The sequence below is a fragment of the Piliocolobus tephrosceles genome, chromosome 10 (assembly GCF_002776525.5).
Source record: "Piliocolobus tephrosceles isolate RC106 chromosome 10, ASM277652v3, whole genome shotgun sequence".
Lineage (NCBI taxonomy): Eukaryota > Metazoa > Chordata > Mammalia > Primates > Cercopithecidae > Piliocolobus > Piliocolobus tephrosceles.
This window is the reverse complement of record NC_045443.1, coordinates 77,204,315-77,222,624: the sequence shown is the minus strand read 5'-3', so window position 1 is coordinate 77,222,624 and position 18,310 is coordinate 77,204,315. Positions and strand designations below refer to the sequence as shown.

At 34.1% G+C, this 18,310-nt stretch overlaps 1 protein-coding gene across 5 annotated transcripts in view; it reads left to right on the top strand.

Moving 5' to 3' along the window:
* Positions 1–18,310, top strand: part of PPP1R12A (protein phosphatase 1 regulatory subunit 12A) — a 167,936-nt gene that overhangs the window by 143,000 nt on the left and 6,626 nt on the right. For all 5 annotated transcript variants that reach the window (XM_023219148.3, XM_023218966.3, XM_023219088.3 and 2 more), the window contains 6 exons: positions 1,346–1,467; positions 3,482–3,547; positions 7,425–7,441; positions 9,145–9,280; positions 11,852–11,956; positions 16,536–16,583. In XM_023219148.3, coding sequence (XP_023074916.1) covers positions 1,346–1,467; positions 3,482–3,547; positions 7,425–7,441; positions 9,145–9,280; positions 11,852–11,956; positions 16,536–16,583 — 494 coding nt within the window. The remainder of the gene's footprint in view (positions 1–1,345; positions 1,468–3,481; positions 3,548–7,424; positions 7,442–9,144; positions 9,281–11,851; positions 11,957–16,535; positions 16,584–18,310) is intronic.

The window sequence follows — 18,310 nt, the reverse complement described above, 5'->3', positions numbered from 1 at the left end:
TTGAAAACACTTTGCTTTCTTCATATAATCCCTTGGATTAGGGTTTCCTAAATAGTAATTCAACAGAAAAGGAACAGCATCCTAACTTGTGATTCATTGAACCTAAACAGAAAGAATATGAAGGTTGAGAATGAGAAAAGTAGAAAACAGAAATAGAAAATAATATGGCCTGCAGTTGATATTAATATTTTTATAACCTAATATTTCACAAAAATCTTCATGTCCACCTGTGAAGAAAAGTTAATATAGAACTGGTAGGTGACTATTTCTAGAAGCAATTTATTACTGTAGTACTTTTCTGATGCTTCAAGCTATTTCTTGCCTACTGTGTAGATCATATCGTTTATTTTTTTTTTTTTTTTTTTTTTTTTTGAGACGGAGTCTTGCTCTGTCGCCCGGGCTGGAGTGCAGTGGCCGGATCTCAGCTCACTGCAAGCTCCGCCTCCCGGGTTTACGCCATTCTCCTGCCTCAGCCTCCCAGGTAGCTGGGACTACAGGCGCCCGCCACCTCACCCGGCTAGTTTTTTGTATTTTTTAGTAGAGACGGGGTTTCACCGTGTTAGCCAGGATGGTCTCGATCTCCTGACCTCGTGATCCGCCCATCTCGGCCTCCCAAAGTGCTGGGATTACAGGCTTGAGCCACCGCGCCCGGCCTTGATCATATCGTTTAAATGGTTTTTGTGAAATTGTTGTAAACTGAAATTACTAAATACATGTAATGATCTCACTAAAACACATCTTTTATGCTTATTTCTTGAAAAATACATTTCTCTCAACTATATATTGGCATATTGATACTCATTATTACCATTTCCTATTATTTTATATAAACTTTCTGTTTAAATTCTGAGTAATTCCTACTTTAAATCAGAGATAAGTACTAAATAAAATTACTTTTAATTATAGGCATTTTATATTTTAAAGCCTAAATCTTACAGTATTAGTCATGATAATATCAGTAATAATGTAGAATAAACACCAGAAAATAAAGTTTATTCCCAATTTCCAACTATATATTTTCTTATATTGATCATTGAGATGTTTCAGTTCTTTAAGCTGCTATATGTGAGGCCTGCATCGTGTTTGTAAAAATGTTGAACCAACATTTAATATTAGAGATACTCACTTCAAACTTCAGATTTTTGTCATTTCTTGAAAAGTTGGCAGATCTAGCAACACTGGGTCTGAATTCTCAACAATTGGCTGGAGCTAAGCAGTAGCAGCTGCCTATCTTCCATTACCCTGGATAGTCCCCTGGCCCATTTTACCCATTGTTTTTACAATTACCTTGCAAAATATTGTCAAGATATATTGCTATATTGTGGTTTATTGCAATCCTTAACAGAGGGAGAAAAAAGAGAGGAGGAAAAAGAAGGAGAAGATAAATCACAATCTAAATCAATTAGAGAACGACGGCGACCAAGAGAGAAAAGAAGATCTACAGGAGTTTCATTTTGGACACAAGATGTGAGAATCTATTAAAATACATTATTTGATAGTATTCTTTTTTTTTTTTTTTTTTAAACAGAGTCTTGCTCTGTCACCCCGGCTGGCATGCAGTTGCGTGATCTTGGCTTACTGCAAGCTCTGCCTCCCGGATTCGCACCATTCTCCTGCCTCAGCCTCCCAAGTAGTTGGGACTACAGGTGTACCCCACCACGCCCAGCTAATTTTTTGTATTTTTTAGGAGAGGCGGGGTTTCACTGTGTTAGCCAGGATGGTCTCGATCTCCTGACCTCATGATCTGCCCACCTCGGCCTCCCAAAGTGCTGGGATTACAGGCGTGAGCCACCGCACCCAGCAGTGGTATTCTTAATGTGTCCAGAAGTACATACTAATAATTTCTTATATGCCTTAGATTATATATTCCTTAAATCATCACTGTGTTTTCTGAGTTGAGTTGTTAAATAAGAAAAGTTATTTTTAAGGATGGTTAACTACTTAGATTGTTGGTACTACTTAAAAGGAGTAGTTTTGACCTAATTATGGAATAGAAATAATAATATCTGAAGCTCAGAGTGCATGTATTGATTATTTTATAATAGCTAAACTGCTCCTTTACTTGTCAAAACATCTTTTAAGAATATCTAAGGAGTCTATTTAAATTTCATTTTCATAAATACCATTATAAGATCTACATTACAGATTACTTCCATCTCAAGGCATGCTAAATAGAAACAGTGCTTTGCTTATCAAATTACAACAGTCTTGTAAAAAGTAGTGTTTTTTTTCCTGATCCTTGAATGTAGGCCTGACATTGCTATTCATTGATTTTGTGTCCATTTTCTAAAAAATAAACCTTTTATTGAAGTATGGCATGTTCAGAAATATAACTCATACATGTATAGCTTAATGGATTAGCACAATGGGAACATATCTATGTAATCACCACTCAGAATGATAAATAAAAGCAGCAGTGTAGATTGCCCCCATGTTCTCCCTCTCAATCCCTATTATCCTCATTTTCAAAGTTAACTAGTATCCTGATTTCTAACACTGTAGTTAACTATGCCTGTTTTTGAAGAGCACTTGACTAGAACTATAAATTTTATAACTCAGTGTTATGTTTATAAAATATATATGTGCTATTGTATGTAGCAGTACATTGACTTCTATTGTTATAAAAATATTTTTTTAAAGAAAATTTCTAACTATCTGTTCTTTCACTGAAAACATGGAATCAGCTTCCTGTTAAACTGACCCATCTCTCACTGTATGTTCCTCTTTATCTCTTAATATTGTATCTTACCTTAAATTCTGCTTTTTTGAAAAGCTTTCTTTGATTATCTTTGTATAATATATATTTTCTGTTATTTTCAATTTATTTGTGTTTTATTTATAAACAACATATTTAGGTCAACTTTTTTCTGAACTTTTTTTAATTGCAGTGTTTTAGTCCATTTTCATTTTACTTAATTACTAATTAATTAATTAAATGTACCACAAATAACATTGTCATATGCAGCTTAAAATACATAAAGAGCTAAGGCATATGAAAACAATAGCACAAAGATATAGGAAAGTATTAAATGGAGTTCAAGAGTTTTAATATCTTCGCATTGTCCATGCTGTGGACAAAATATATATTCGACTTGATGAATCAAGAGTGCATATGTCTATTTTTAAAAGTTTAAAAAGAGAAGGAAAATCATACATAAATGACAAAGGAAGAGCAGATGGGGAAATCAAAAAATAGTTTTATATTTTTCTTTTGATTTTTAATATAGAAAAGTTAAACATATACTTTATAGAAGTAACAGAATAGTGTGAGGAGCCCTACCCCAAGTATTCATTTTTTCAGCTAAATTCCCACCCTATCCCCCAACTCCCATATTATTTAGAAGAAAATCCTAGACGTCTCATTTTATCTACAAATGTCTCAATGTATATTCTGAGAGAGGACTCCCAAAAATTATTTTAAAAAATAATTTTTGAAATTATTAGTAAAGTTTCCTAAAATAAATTGGCAATCTATTTTTAGAGTGATGAAAATGAACAAGAACAACAATCAGACGCAGAAGAGGGATCCAATAAGAAAGAAACTCAGGTAAATACCATTACTTTTTGTATTGAGAAGTATTCATATTTTTTAATAATCCTTTTAAATTGTGTTTTATTATATTTATTCATGCAAAACAGTTATTGCATACTCTACCTACATGCCAGGTATGCAATATCAGTGTTTGCCTGGGGATCAGGATTAAAAGGACTGGGAAAGGTCACAAAATAATGTTTTGGAGGTGATGAAAATGTTCTGGGTCTTGATCCTAGCGGTGGTTTTATGGATATATAGAACTGCCAAAACTCACCAAATTGTATACTCTAAGTGCATGTAATTTATTGTATGTCATTTAACCTTCGGAGTTAAAAGAAAAAGCAAAAAAAGAAATAGTACCCTTGGCCAAAGGAAAATATCTAAAAGCTACTCAGTAGTAGTGGAAATCTGAAAGTAGTAAGCTCAGATTTTATTTCTGTAGATTTTATTTCAAAATTATGTTCTGGAGAAGATAGGCATCTTTTAACTTTCTTTTACATATATTTAGAAATTTAGAGTCTGCAACAGATTTTTATGTTTAGAATCTAAAAGACATTTTTTTCCTCTCAATACTGATGAAGGACTTAAAGCAAGTTTGAATGGCAAGGCTGCATAGCCAGCAAGGGTTGAAAGTTCCCCTACCCGCTTCCTGATTGTTTGGCTGTGCAGAAAGCTAAAAAATATTTAAAATATTTCTATTCATATGAGGATAGAGCTGAACAACACGAGTTAGTTCTAAACCTGGCATTGTTTAGCCTGAAATAGCATTCTGGTCATATTAATATTATTTTATTCATTTTGAGTTGAAGTTCCTTAATAGAGCAAACACATTTCTTTTTAGTCAGCAAGGATCTACAGTAACATGAAGTGAACAAAAGTGGGTTGCCTTTGCTAGGTAACTGAACATTATTTTAGGGCCAAGTTTGCCTAGTTCCACCCCAAAATTTTATTTTATCTTTAGGTGGCCAGACATTGAGGAGTGAATTGGTTCTGAGGTTACATTATTTGCAGACCTAAAGCTTTAACTGTTACCTAAACTATTTGCTTATCAGTTATCAGAACTCCCCAATTTACTTATGTCCCTTCTTTATTATATTCTATCAACTTATCCATCATCTTCCTTTCTCAGTGGTACCCTGTAAATTCTCATCTTTCCATGAAAAACAATGGACAGGTAAACAAGAGGGGAGGAAATTAGTAAACCTTCCCCGTCTGACACCTCTCATTGCCTTATCACGCAGACTCCAACCCCCACGAAGCTGGAGTGGAAGGGAGATTATCTGGCTTTTAAAGTTGTAATTTTGAAGCATATTAATGTATATTGTATTTAGTTTTACTGTTAAAATTATATGTGAGATGCGTTAAGATGAAGAGGAACATTGTTTCTAAAAAGAAAAAATTTTTATTTTCAATTTAAGTGTTTTTTGTTTACTTTAAATAGATTAATTCATTACTTATAACTAAAAGAACTCCAACCTATTTAATAGAACAATCTATTTGTTCTATTTGTTCTATTAAATAGGTTGGAGTTCTTTTAGTTATAAGTAATGAATAACATATAAATAAATATAACAAATATAAATAACAATATGAAACCTAAGTCAAACTGGATTAAACAAAGAAAATGTACTCCAGTTATATTCTGCAGTCCTTTGTGTCAGCTTCATCCTCAGGCTGATTTACCTCATAGGGATGAGATTATAGTTGGCTTAGGATAGACAGGGCCTATCACTGAACTGTTGCAGCCATTTTGCTACCAACATGGGCTACATGTCATCTCACCTAAACCTAGTAACTACTACACCATGAGAAAAAGGAAGAATGGATGTAGATAAATAAATAAGATGCAATGTATGTGTGTAGATCAATATTTTCTATATTCACATAGATGTTATGTGTCCAGAAAAGGTTGGTTAGATAACAGTGGTTATCTAGAGAATGGAGGGATGAGAAATTACACAGGAACTTTGTATACCATTATATGAACTTACAATACCATAGTCAGAAAGATATTTCTGAATATCTTTCTATATGTTTTAATCTTTATCTTTAAAAACATATTTTTACTTTGGAACATTAATCTTAAAATTTGGGGAACAAGGGCATTATGCCAAATGAAATAAGCAAGTTACAAAAAGACAAAAACTATGTGATTCCACTTATTTTATTTGGGTATCATAGAAACAGAAAGTAGAACCATTGTTGCGAGAGCTAGGAAGAGGAGGACAAAGGAAATTGTTCAGTGGATATAGAGTTTTATTTTTGCAAGATGAAAAAATTCTAGAGATCTTTTGCACAACAATATGAATATAATTAAAAATACTGAACTATATACTCTAAAAAACAGTTTACATAGTAAATTTTACATTATGTGGTTTTTACCACAATTCTTAAAAGTTTTTAAATGATAGGCCGGGCATGGTGGCTCACGCCTATAATCCAACACTCTGGGAGGCTGAGGTGGGAGGGTTGCTTGAGCCCAGGAGTTGAAGACCAACCTGGGCAACATAGGGAGACCCTATCTCAACAGTAAATTTAAGAAATTAGTCGGATATGGTGTTGCATGCGTGTAATCCCAGCTAACTGGGAGGCTGAGGCAGAAGGATCACTTGGGCCAGGAAATCGAGGCTGTAGTGAGCTGTGATCATATCACTGCACTCCAGCCTAGGAAACAGAGTGACACCTCATGTCAAAAACAGTAATAATAATCAGTGATAACACCATGATTTTTAAAGACAAACGGAATTTGAGTGATTGCTGTGACTAGACTTTCTATTTTTAAAATTTAAATCAGTGAGTGTAAGTGCAAACTATAAGGTGAGATATATTATTTTTGTTTGATATGTAGACATTTTAGTTCATGAATGGCCATTTTACTGAATTTGAATATGTTGAAAATTGAAATTTATTCTTTAAAATTGTTAGTTGTTGTAAAACCAAAGAATAAATCAATAAAACAAAACACTACCTTAAAAAATAATGGAAGGAGCAAAGTTAAAATTGGTTTTGCAGAGGAAATTTACACACTTTAGTAAAACATTTTTAGTCCAAAATAGGCTTAACAATCCCAAAAGTAACCTAGTAATTTTACAGTATCTCCAAAGATAAATATAATGGGAAATCACTAATATTTAAATTAAAGTTTAACAAACCATTCTGTATAGTTAAATTATAGAATCAGTGAGTATTTCAAAAGAAAAAGAAAAGGCTAAATTTGACTATTGAAAAAGACTACTTTGGCTCCCAGTAAGAGTGGTTTACCCTATTATCATTTCACCATTTAAATAAGACTTTATGGAACTTGAGTGTAGCATACCACTTGCTTGAGAAAATTAAATTTCCTATCACCTAACTGCTAACCTTAAAGGTATATAGCTAGATTTCCAGAAAGTAAATTTTAAACAAAATATGTATATACTGTTACGTATACAGTACCTTAGGTGTTCATTTGTTTGCTTCTCATTGCCTCAGAAACAAAAATGAGTAAAATGACTGCTTTGAGATATCATAGTAAACTCAACATTTCTTAGTGTAAATATATTACTTCCTCCTGCTCAGTGGGTATATGTAATAGATATCTTTCTTAGTCTCTTTTTTATTTTAATTAAAAAATATTGTAAGTGATTATTGTAGGAAGTCACAGGAGATACCCATAAATTGCCACATGTAATTGCATGATGATATGCCTGTGAAAATATACAGTGACTCTGTATTCTAGAACCTCTTTCTAAAACAACCTCAGTAAAATTAAAGCATATGTAGAAAACAGATGTTAGTTTAATAGTTTGAAAATATTATTGATACTACATTAAATTTACTTAATAAGTGGTTAATAGTTCAATGAAAACATAAAAATTTAGTATGCCTATGTTTTTCTCTTTCTTTCTAGACGGATTCCATTTCTAGGTATGTTTTATTTATTTTTTAATTGACATTTTTTCTTATTTTTATCTTTGTTAAAAATGTTTTGCTAGAATTTATGGATTTTGTAAGTTTATAGAATTATTTGATAATAAAAAAATTACAGAAATTTTGATGGCCTTATCATTGTTACTAGCTTTCTTTGTTAAAGGCTTTACTTCTAGATCACTAGTCAAAGCAAGTGAGATTTTTTCCCAAATCTCTACAACAGAGGTATTCCAAAGTTTCTTAAGTTAGTTCAACTATCTCATTATTAACATCAGGGACTGATAAAACCCACACTTGGCCAGAAATATATTGATTAAGTATTCAGAATCTTCTCTTATGTAGCCCTGCTTTAGACAAAAGAGAACCAATGAAGACACTTTAAAAAGTGTCATCTAGCTCAATCCTGTAATCCTAGCACTTGGGGAGGCTGAGGCAGAAGCATCGCTTGAGTCCAGGAGTTGAAGACCAGAGTGGACAACATCAAGACTCCATCTCTACCAAAAAAAAAAAAAAAATTTTTTTTCTTAATTATCTAGGCATGACTACATGCTCCTCTATTCCTAACTACTGGGGAGGCTGTCAGAAGTATCACTTGAGCCCCCAGGAGTTCAAGGTTATAGTGAGCTATGATTGTGCCACTGCACTCCAGCCTGTACTCCTCACTGGACACAGTGAGACCCTGTGTCTTTAAAAACAAAACAAAACAAAAAAAAAAGTGTCACCTAATTCAAAATTATCCATTTTTTCAGAGAACCTCCACTATATCCTTGATTTTGGTCTCCATTCCATTTCTCTTATCATTGTTAACCACAGCCCTGTAAGACCAATAATAAATTTCTGTCTGCTGATGATTCTATTGAATTGAAATGCAGAACCAATGGCATCTGTCAGAAAAGGTAATCAGAATTTCAGAACCAGATAATAAGAGAATTCTCCTTTACCAGTAAGATTTGTTTTTCCTGTTTAGGGCAAAGCCATTACCTGTCACTTTGGATATAGTTTATTTCATCAAATCTAAGACATTATTGATTTTTAGAACACCATTGTGTTACCTACTACTAAAAAAAGGAAAGTTGCTACCAATTAAACGAGAATGCATCATCAATTGTAAGCCATTTTCTGGTTTTGGAAATATTAAAATGTGGGAGGAAGTGTACAATTTAAAATATTAATCATATGAAACCAGTTTTGGCTTTTAAACATGGAAATGTTGACTCTCTTCCTCAATAAACGGAAATTAGTAATATTAAAAAATAGCTGGGTGCAGTGGCTCATTCCTGTAGTCTCCCAACACTTTGGGAGGCTGAGGCATGTGAATTGCTTGAGCCCAGAAGTTCAAGACCAGCCTGGGCAGCATGTTGAAACCCCATCTCTACCAAAAGTACAGAATTAGGCATGGTATCATGTGCCTGTAGTCCCAGCAACCCAAGGGGCTGAGGTAGAAGAATCACTTGAGCCCGAGAAGTCGAGTGCAGTGAGCGGAGATCATGCCACTGCACTCCAGCCTGGGCAGCAGAGTGAGACCCTATCTCAAAAAATAAAATAACTTCCCACTTATTATATATTACAAAAATTAATCAGATAACAGAGGGAGACTGTGACCTACACTTTTGAACTGTCAAGTTATATGTGTACTAGGATGTATGTTAATATAAGTTGTAAAAGCCTATAACAAGGTTTTTTATTTAAACCTTTTGAAGATATGAAACCAGTTCTACATCAGCTGGTGATCGATATGATTCCTTACTGGGTCGCTCTGGATCATACAGTTACTTGGAAGAAAGAAAACCTTACAGCGGCAGGCTAGAAAAGGATGACTCAACTGACTTTAAAAAGGTACTTGGGTTATTTAGTTATATTTAATAAAAAATAAGTTATCTTTTATGTTGAGATACTCATATTCAAATGTTATTTTAAAAACTCATAATGTGGCCGGGCGCGGTGGCTCAAGCCTGTAATCCCAGTACTTTGGGAGGCCGAGACGGGCAGATCACGAGGTCAGGAGTTCGAGACCATCCTGGCTAACACAGTGAAACCCCGTCTCTACTAAAAAATACAAAAAGCTAGCTGGGCGAGGTGGCTGGTGCCTGTAGTCCCAGCTACTCGGGAGGGTGAGGCAGGAGAATGGCATAAACCCGGGAGGCGGAGCTTGCAGTGAGCTGAGATCCAGCCACTGCACTCCAGCCCGGGTGACAGAGCGAGACTCTGTCTCAAAATAAATAAATAAATAAATAAAAATAAAAAATAAAAACTCATAATGAAATGAGTATTTTGAAATAACTTATTTTCATTTTCAGTTTTCAGCAAGTGATGGTAAGTAGAATGTAAATAGCTGTTTGTTTATTAAATGGAAGAGAAAATCATCCAAGATGATTTTACATTTAAGTATCTCAAGTCATTGCTATGATTGAGCTGGAAAGGAGCATTCAGTAAACAGGTGCGCACAAATGTATGCACACTTTCTTTCTTTGTTTGTTACTAGGAAGCAGCCAAACAGAAGATGGGTTTTCCTAAGAGAATATATTGATAGTTTTTCATAGGTAACTGAAAAACTTGGGGCAGCTCAAGTGCTATTAAGGATTGAAGTAATTAAGAAATAAATCCCAGAAACTCAATCTGGGATTCATTTATATCTTCATATTTTGTGCTTTATAGTAAACAGAAAGTCTGTTGGAGAAGGAGAAAGCTTATGGCATTTGTACATGTCCCCAGTTATCTGGCAGCTGTCTGAATTACATACTTTTTTAAAAGCCAAGTTAGGGGAACGGGTGAGGGAGAGAATCATTTTACATTATGAATAAGATTCATCATTTATTCAATAAAGAATTGAACTGTGCTAAGTAGAGAGATTCTACTCATGGGAAATGGAGATGAAGATGTTATCTTGCTCTCGTGGGCATCTTCCGTGTAGTGGGGGAGAGAGACCTTATTATACAGTCATACTAATGAATGTATAATAAATAATGGAGACAGTTAACCTGAAGTAGAAAAGCAATTTTATGGAAGTATATAACAAAAGAAAGTAGATTGATTTCCTTGGCTGGGCACAGTGGCTTATGCCTGTAATCCCAGCACTTTGGGAGGCGAGGCAGGCAGATCACCTGAAGTCGGGAGTTTGAGACCAGCCAGACCAACATGGAGAAACCCCATCTCTACTAAAAATACAAAATTATCCTGGGTGTGGTGGCACATGCCTATAATCCCAACTACTCAGGAGGCTGAGGCAGAAGAATCACTTGAACCCAGGAGGCAGAGGTTGCAGTGAGCTGAGATCATGCCATTGCACTCCAGCCTGGGCAACAAGAGGGAAACTCTGTAAAAAAAAAAAAAAAAAAAAAAAAAAAAAGAAAGTGGATTGATTTCCAAAGGAAGTGTGGTTTCAGCCAAACACGGAAGGATTACTAATAGTTAACTGGCAAAAATGGGAGAGAAAATTATTCCAAATGGAGTGGAACTACACGCACATAGACCTGGTGGGGGGAGAATACATGATGCATTGGAATAATTAAATTTTAATTATGGCTAGTAGAGTGGAAGAAATATTTATTTGAGGCAGCAGTTGTGTAGGCTGAGACCAGATCATGCAGTGCCTTATAGGCCACTGTAAGATTTTTTGTATGCTAAGAACATGGGGAAGCCATTCAAGAGTTTTTAATTTGTGGGTGGAAATGGAATGGTTGGCCTATGAAAATGACGAGATTTTCATTTTGAAAAGTTAATTTTAGCTCCTATATACAAAACAGATTAGAGGGCGGTCAGGGAATTAGAATAGTTTAGATAAGAGATGATCATAGCCAGAATTATGGTGGAAGTAGTAAAGCAGGGGTGTGGAAGTAGTAAAGCAGGGGTAAGGAAGAAGCAGTGTTAAGAAAGACAAAACATTAGAAAAGGGGAAGGCCTTGGATCTTATCCCGGATTTGAAATATTTCAGGAAATACGTCATTTGCCTTTTAACTTTACTATAAGCAATATAGAAGTATAATGATAAATAACAGCTAGTACTCCATCTCATTTCTGGGAATTCAAGAGAGAGTGATGGTCAGAAAATCTCATGGACTCCAAATAAAGATCACAGTGACTCCTTAGCCCTAGCTGCAGTTGCTGTGCAGGTATGTGGTCCTTCTTTATCAGATGACTGAATCTTTTTTAAGATAACCTGAAAAATCCGATTTTTCTGTCAAGTCTTGATTTTTGAATGCTGGAACTAATTTTAAGACTTTATATGGGACAAACACACTTGCATAACCAACAGTCTGTACTTTGCAACCATGAAGGATTTTTTAAATGTATCTTTTATAGCTCATATGCTACATTAAGTTGTTTTAATATTGGAAAGTAATCAATGAGAAATTTTAAAGTAATAGGAGAACAGAAAAGTAATTTTTTCTTTTACCCTAATTTTTATAGCTTTATGAACAAATTCTAGCTGAAAATGAAAAGCTGAAGGCACAGCTACATGATACAAATATGGAACTAACAGATCTTAAATTACAGTTGGAAAAGGCCACCCAGGTTTGTATCCTTTTCTTTTTGTTACTCTCAAGGTAATGGTTGTGATTTATTCCATCTAAAAATGGTATTACAATTTTTTCTAATGCTCTAAATAGAAGTTTTATAATTGATAACAGAAGATAATGCTGTTTTATGGATTATTTACTTTTTCTGAAGTAAATTTAAAAAACAGTCTTACAGTCAAAAGTTAACATATAAAAAGCCTTTTAATACCAATGTTGTGGTATGTCGAGATTTTAGATGTTTATTTCCAGAATACCAAATGTAGCAAGGCATTAAAACATTAAAAGCATCTATACAGAATCATCTTATAGCCATATAAAAATTTTTATTTATTACAAATATTTTCTGTTTATTCAAGTAAAGGTTATTTTATATTATAGTGCTGGAAGAAGGTAGTTTTAATCATAACTCCTTTTGTAAGTTCCTTCTATGCAGCAGCCTAAAGAAGATAAATTTGGACAATAAAATTGGGATAGCCAAGCAAAACTCACAACCTTGTACATATGATCTAGCAATTGTTTCCCAAGCCACTTTTCCATTTCCATGGAACATTAGTTCTGGGAGATAGGAATAGGTACATCTTCTCCTCATTTCCCTCCTTTCAGAAAACAAAAAAAGCTTTGTGATCAAAGAAACTAGGGAAATACTACATATTTTACATGTTAGAGACTTTACAGGGTCTATTTATATGCTAAAGGCTCTAAGGCGTCCTGTAATTTTTAAGAAAACAAACGTGTTCAATTTTAACCTGGGACTTTCTAGCATAAACGTACTTCTGCAGCACAACTCTTAGAATCCCACTGAAAGCATGGATCTAAAAACAGCATGTTCAGATCTGTGAATGGGACTCCATACTTTTTTTGATCAGTCTTTACACTCATCTTTTTCTTAACTTTTAAAAATTAATTATAATAAAACAACACCAAAACAAAAACCAACAAAGTTCATTCTATTTGTTGAACTTAAACTTGTTACCAGATCCTTTTTTTAACCATTGTTTTGTTGTAAAGCAATTGTCTGAGGACAGTAGATACTGTGCTAAACTTCCAGGGGTCAGGCTAACCTCACAAGGTTGTGAAGACTCCTCAGATTCCTTCATGTTAATGGAGGTTTTTGTAAAGATAAACAGAAAAGTAAAACAGAACAAGAATAACAAGAATACGTTTCATAGTGAGATGTCTTAAAAACTTACAATGTCATACACTTTAAAACTAGTGACTTATATTTAGGCTTCATGGTAAGCTGTAATGTTTAGCAGAAAAGTTATCTGAGTAAAAATATCTAAACTGATGTCGGTGTTTTTTAATCAGTGAACTTGTCATCATCCTTCAGGTTGCATTAGTATCTTAGTGAGCCTGTATACATAAAAATATAATGAGCTCTCTGAGCATAGCTTCAGCTCTAGGGATTTCATTACAATGTTAGTTCTAAGTAAAGATGTCCACTGCGGCCAGGCGCGGTGACTCATGCCTGTAATTCCAACACTTTGGGAGTCCAAGGCAGGCGGATCGCCTGAGGTCAGGAGTTCGAGACCAGTCTGGCCAGTATAGTGAAACCTCAGCTCTACTAAAAGTACAAAAAAAAATAGCTGAGTGTGGTGGTGGGCGCCTGTAGTCCCAGCTACTCAGGAGCCGCAGCAGGAGAATTGCTTGAGTCCGGGAGGTGGAGGTTGCAGTGAGCCAAGATCATGCCACTGCACTCCAGCCTGGGTGACAGAGTGAGATTCCATCTCAAATAAATAAATAAATAAATAAATAAATTTATTAAATTTATTAAATAAATGCACTGCTTTCTACTATAGTGTTCTGTCATGGTGACTCAGCTCATCTGTGTCTCCACTACTTAATGCCCTCTCTGTGTTCTGCTTTGTTGCCTACTTCATTGTCATGTAATTCTTCTGTATGTCTCTCAGTCAAACCCTGCAAGAGAGGGGAATTGATAGAATTAGCCACTTACTACCCAGTATGGAGCAGCCTGTTTTTGTTAGTGACCATTTCATAGGTCACTGGATAGAAAGTTGCCTGTGGATCGGGTACCAATTTTTGTTACCTGGCAAGAGAAGCAGGATTAAAAAGTATGACACCTTCTACCTTGGCAGGTACTCTGAGTATCATGTCCAGTATACTGAGTTAATAATGAGCAGTATAATTCATAAAAGTAAAACTGATAAGCATTAAAGTAAACTTTTGGGGTTCAACTTTCAGGCATGTATCCTGAATCTACTGTGAACTTTTCCACTTTTTTTTTTTTTTTTTTTTGTGGTATTGATTGACTTCATAACTTTTCACAAATACACAAATATTTGCATCAGATATTTGCTACGAATAGCAGTGGCAGTTTTGATAGTTGCACGAAATTAATCTTGAAGTTTAGGTCTATTTGATAGTATTTAGCCAAGAGACTCTGGAATCCTTGACTTTTGCCCTAGCTCAGATACTCTCCTTCCCATATCATCTCCAAGGAAGGGAAAAAATATGCCAGCCTACCAGAACCAGTCTGCTGAATACCACTTTGCCAAATGACCAGTTCACCAGATTTACTCATTGTGATTTTAACAGTTTTAACTGGAATGTTTAACAAGAAAGTTAACTAGGTAAAAATACTATCTAAACTGATGTTGATGTTTTCTAATCAATGAAATTGGCAAATCACATATAATTGCTAAAATGTTCCCATATGAAAAAATCTCCAATGAAATGCTATTTTTCCATGTTTTGTTAATTTACGTGTGATGTTATTATTTTGGCTATTTGATTTTTTTCAGGTGCTTTTGAATGTTATTTAAAAATTTTATGGTCTTGTAAAGAGTTGCTGTGATTCATTTTTAAATCCTCAAGTGGCGTATCAGCCTTTGTTTTATATTTCTAGCAATTAAATGTTTAAATTCAGAACCAAAAATAAATGAGAATTAACTGAACAGTCTCGTTCATATTTAATTTTTTTTTTTTTTTTAATGGATATAGCATCTCACTTTGTCACTCAAGCTGGAGTACAGTGGCACAATCAGGGCTTACTGCAGCTTCAATATCCCTGGCTCAAGCAATCATCCCACCTTATCCTCCCAGGTATTTGGGACTACAGGCAATGCCACCACATCTGTTTAATTTTTCAATTTTTCAATTTTTTTTTGTATGTGTGGAAACAGGGTTTCACCGTGTTGCCCTGGCTGGTCTTGAACTCCTGAGCTCAAGTGATCCGCCCACCTCAGCCTCACAAAGTGTTAGAATTATAGGTGTGAGCCACTACACCCAGCCTCATATTTGAAATTCTGAATTTCTTACAAGAAGCAATTGGAATATTGACTTTCATGTTTCCAGAAAGAATAAGCACAAAAGCTTGAAGCCATTTAAAATAAGAGAAAAAGTAAGAAAACCTGGCCATGATTAGTTCTTTAAATGTTATACACCATAACCATAAAAATTGTGAAAGAGGAATCAAAAAGTGACTTGGTTATAAGTCCTAGAGATACTAAAACGAATACTGAAAGGGTTGGCATTAAAGAAAATTATGTAAAGAAATATTTTTTAAATTACCACATTGAACAGTGAAATTGTGTTTAATCAATATGTTTTTAAAGCATATTTTGTGGTTAGCACTCATAAAGCATTCTTGTTTAAAGTGGTCAAAAATCATTTTTGGTAAATTAGTAAAATAGGTTATTCATCAAGTTGGCTTTTGAGAAATTCATTTTCAGCAAATTGACCAGGAATTCCAAGGGAGATGTTTGTACAGAAATCAATGTAAATAAGATCTAAGATGCCACTTGTTGTTGTTGTTGTTGTTGTTGTTGTTGTTAAACTGGGCCTGTGGTCAATGTCCAGAGCTCTCTAATCTCTAGTACAGGATACAACATGTGGCTAAAACCCAAGGTGCTTTTCCATCCCTTAAAGCCAAGCTTAAATCTCAGGATTTTATCAACTTTGAGCTGGTCACATAGTACAGGAAGTGGAAAAAATGAAAGGCCCGAGCTCACCAGCAGAAGAAAGCTGTACAGCTAGAATTTCTTGTGAGTGAAAGTGGATATGAACCAATTGTGGAGCATGGATGATTGGAAAAGAATCCTCTAGAGTGTGAGCCAAGACCAAGATAGCTGTGGGAGAAGATAAAAAGGCCAGTTTACTGGTCTGGCTGCATGGATACAGAGTCACTCAACCTGATAATGAATATATTTCAGTCAAGGTCCTGGAATCTGACCATTGTGATTAGCCACTCCTGATGGTGTAGGAAAAGAAAGAATTCTGGCTTCAGAAGGAAAGCCGCAGTTTTTTTGTTTTTGTTTTTCTTCCACAGTACTCACTCACTCACTCACCCTCACGCCCAACTAAACTATGAAAGTTCCTGGGGAAAAGTGATAGAGAACATAAAATGAGAGGTCTGGTTACCACTCTATTTCTAAACATTCATTTCACTCTTTATTATTTTAATACAAATCCTGTTTTCTCTTTGCTTTACTCATGAACCTGTGTTTTACTCCACTTCAATATTGTGATTTAATACCCATTAAAAGAGAATTACTGTGGTCGCCCCTCATTCTTTTTTGCACTTACCTCTTTCATAATTTCTTACTTCGTTGCAGAGACAAGAAAGATTTGCTGATAGGTCACTGTTGGAGATGGAAAAAAGGGTAAGTGTCCCACTTATTAAATAATTATTTTTTTTCTTGTTTTAGGTAAACAATGGTAGGTTTTTTGTTTTTGTTTTGTTATTATGAATGACAGTTTTAATTAGTTTAAATTAATATTTATTGAGTTAATGTATTTTACAGCAACTTAGCTTCTTTATAGAATTCTATAGGGTCTCTCTAGGTATGAAATGACCTTGTTAAATAAAATTTAATTTACCACATAATTCTTTTAATGAATTAAAAAAAACTATCTTGCCTTGATTCTGAAATGTAGTATACACATTTTGATAGTGAATTTGATATTCTTGAAATGCCGTTTATCTCTTATGGTATGTGCCTAAAACATTTTAATCATAAATACATTTATTTTAATTCTTTATAAACCTAAAATACTTCTATTCTTGAAATAAAGTTTTTAAATCTGGAACATCAAATTTTCAAATTCTTTTTAAGGTAAATTTAATAACTTTTTAAAATTTCGAGTTGAAATATTTAACTTAGGATATTTTAAACAAAAAAATTGATTACAAGAAAATCCTTATGCCACTTGATGTCTTTCTGCAATTTTTTATTGACTGGAATACATTCACTTGTATTTCTCTTCACTTATTGTTGCTCAAAGGTCTAGGAGTAGTCATAGGAATAACTTTACAAGTTTAGCCTGATCAGTTGAGAATGTATAAATGATCCAAAAGTTAAAGTGCCCAAAGATTGTTTGTAGTGTAACTGAGCAGTAGCTAGACTTGGTAGTGTTTCAACCACAGAAAAAATGGCAGGCTGGTAGCTATGATCAAAGAGTAAATTCTCAGGAGCTATTGATATAAAAACATTTTTCTTCCATTCTGTTTTAAAAATAACCAATTTGCCTTTTTTACCCAAAAAAAAAGAGAAATGGTTTAAAAAAATAAAGAATATAAAAATAGTCTTTTAATGTCTGTGTCATTTGCTAGTTGTACCTTGCAGTAGCTACCATTTTATTATGATTTCTGCAAGTTTTAAAAATTAGTGTTCTGAGCCATGTTTTCAAAATGGACATAACTAATAATTGCTAAAATATTGTTTTAATAAATTTAATATTGATTATTATTTCCTGTTAGAATATTTAACTGTTACTGAATTTTATCTCCAGGATAAGCAGAAATAATAAAATCAGTTCTTTGTTATACTAACGGTTGAGATGAAAGGCATAGATAACAAACTGTACTTAAAGTAGTATTTATTTTTCAAATACAATCACAATTTCAAATATTTAATTTTTCTTATGAAAGTAATATGTTTATTGCAGAAACTTTAGCAAAAGAAGAAAATATTAAATTATCCATAATCTGTCATGCAGAGATAGCTGATATTTTGATACTTTTTTTTTTTTTTTCTAACATACACATGATGCAGACACATTCATATTCTGACAGGCTCATCTGACCTCCTTTTTCTGCTTGTCAAATGCAGATAAATTACAAAGTAGCTAATCCACTCTGTATAATCATGATATTAATAGTAACTGCTAACATTTATTCAGGATTCCCTATATCAAGCAGGCACAAAATTAAACACTTTACATGTATTTTCTCTCAACCATATTTTTTTTTTCCTTGTGGTTTTGTTTGTTTGTTTTTTAAAGAGATAGGATATTGCTCTGTCACCCAGGCTGGAGTACAGTGGCACAATCACGACTCACTGCATCCTCCAATTCCTGGGTTCAGCTCTGTCACCCAGGCTGGAGTACA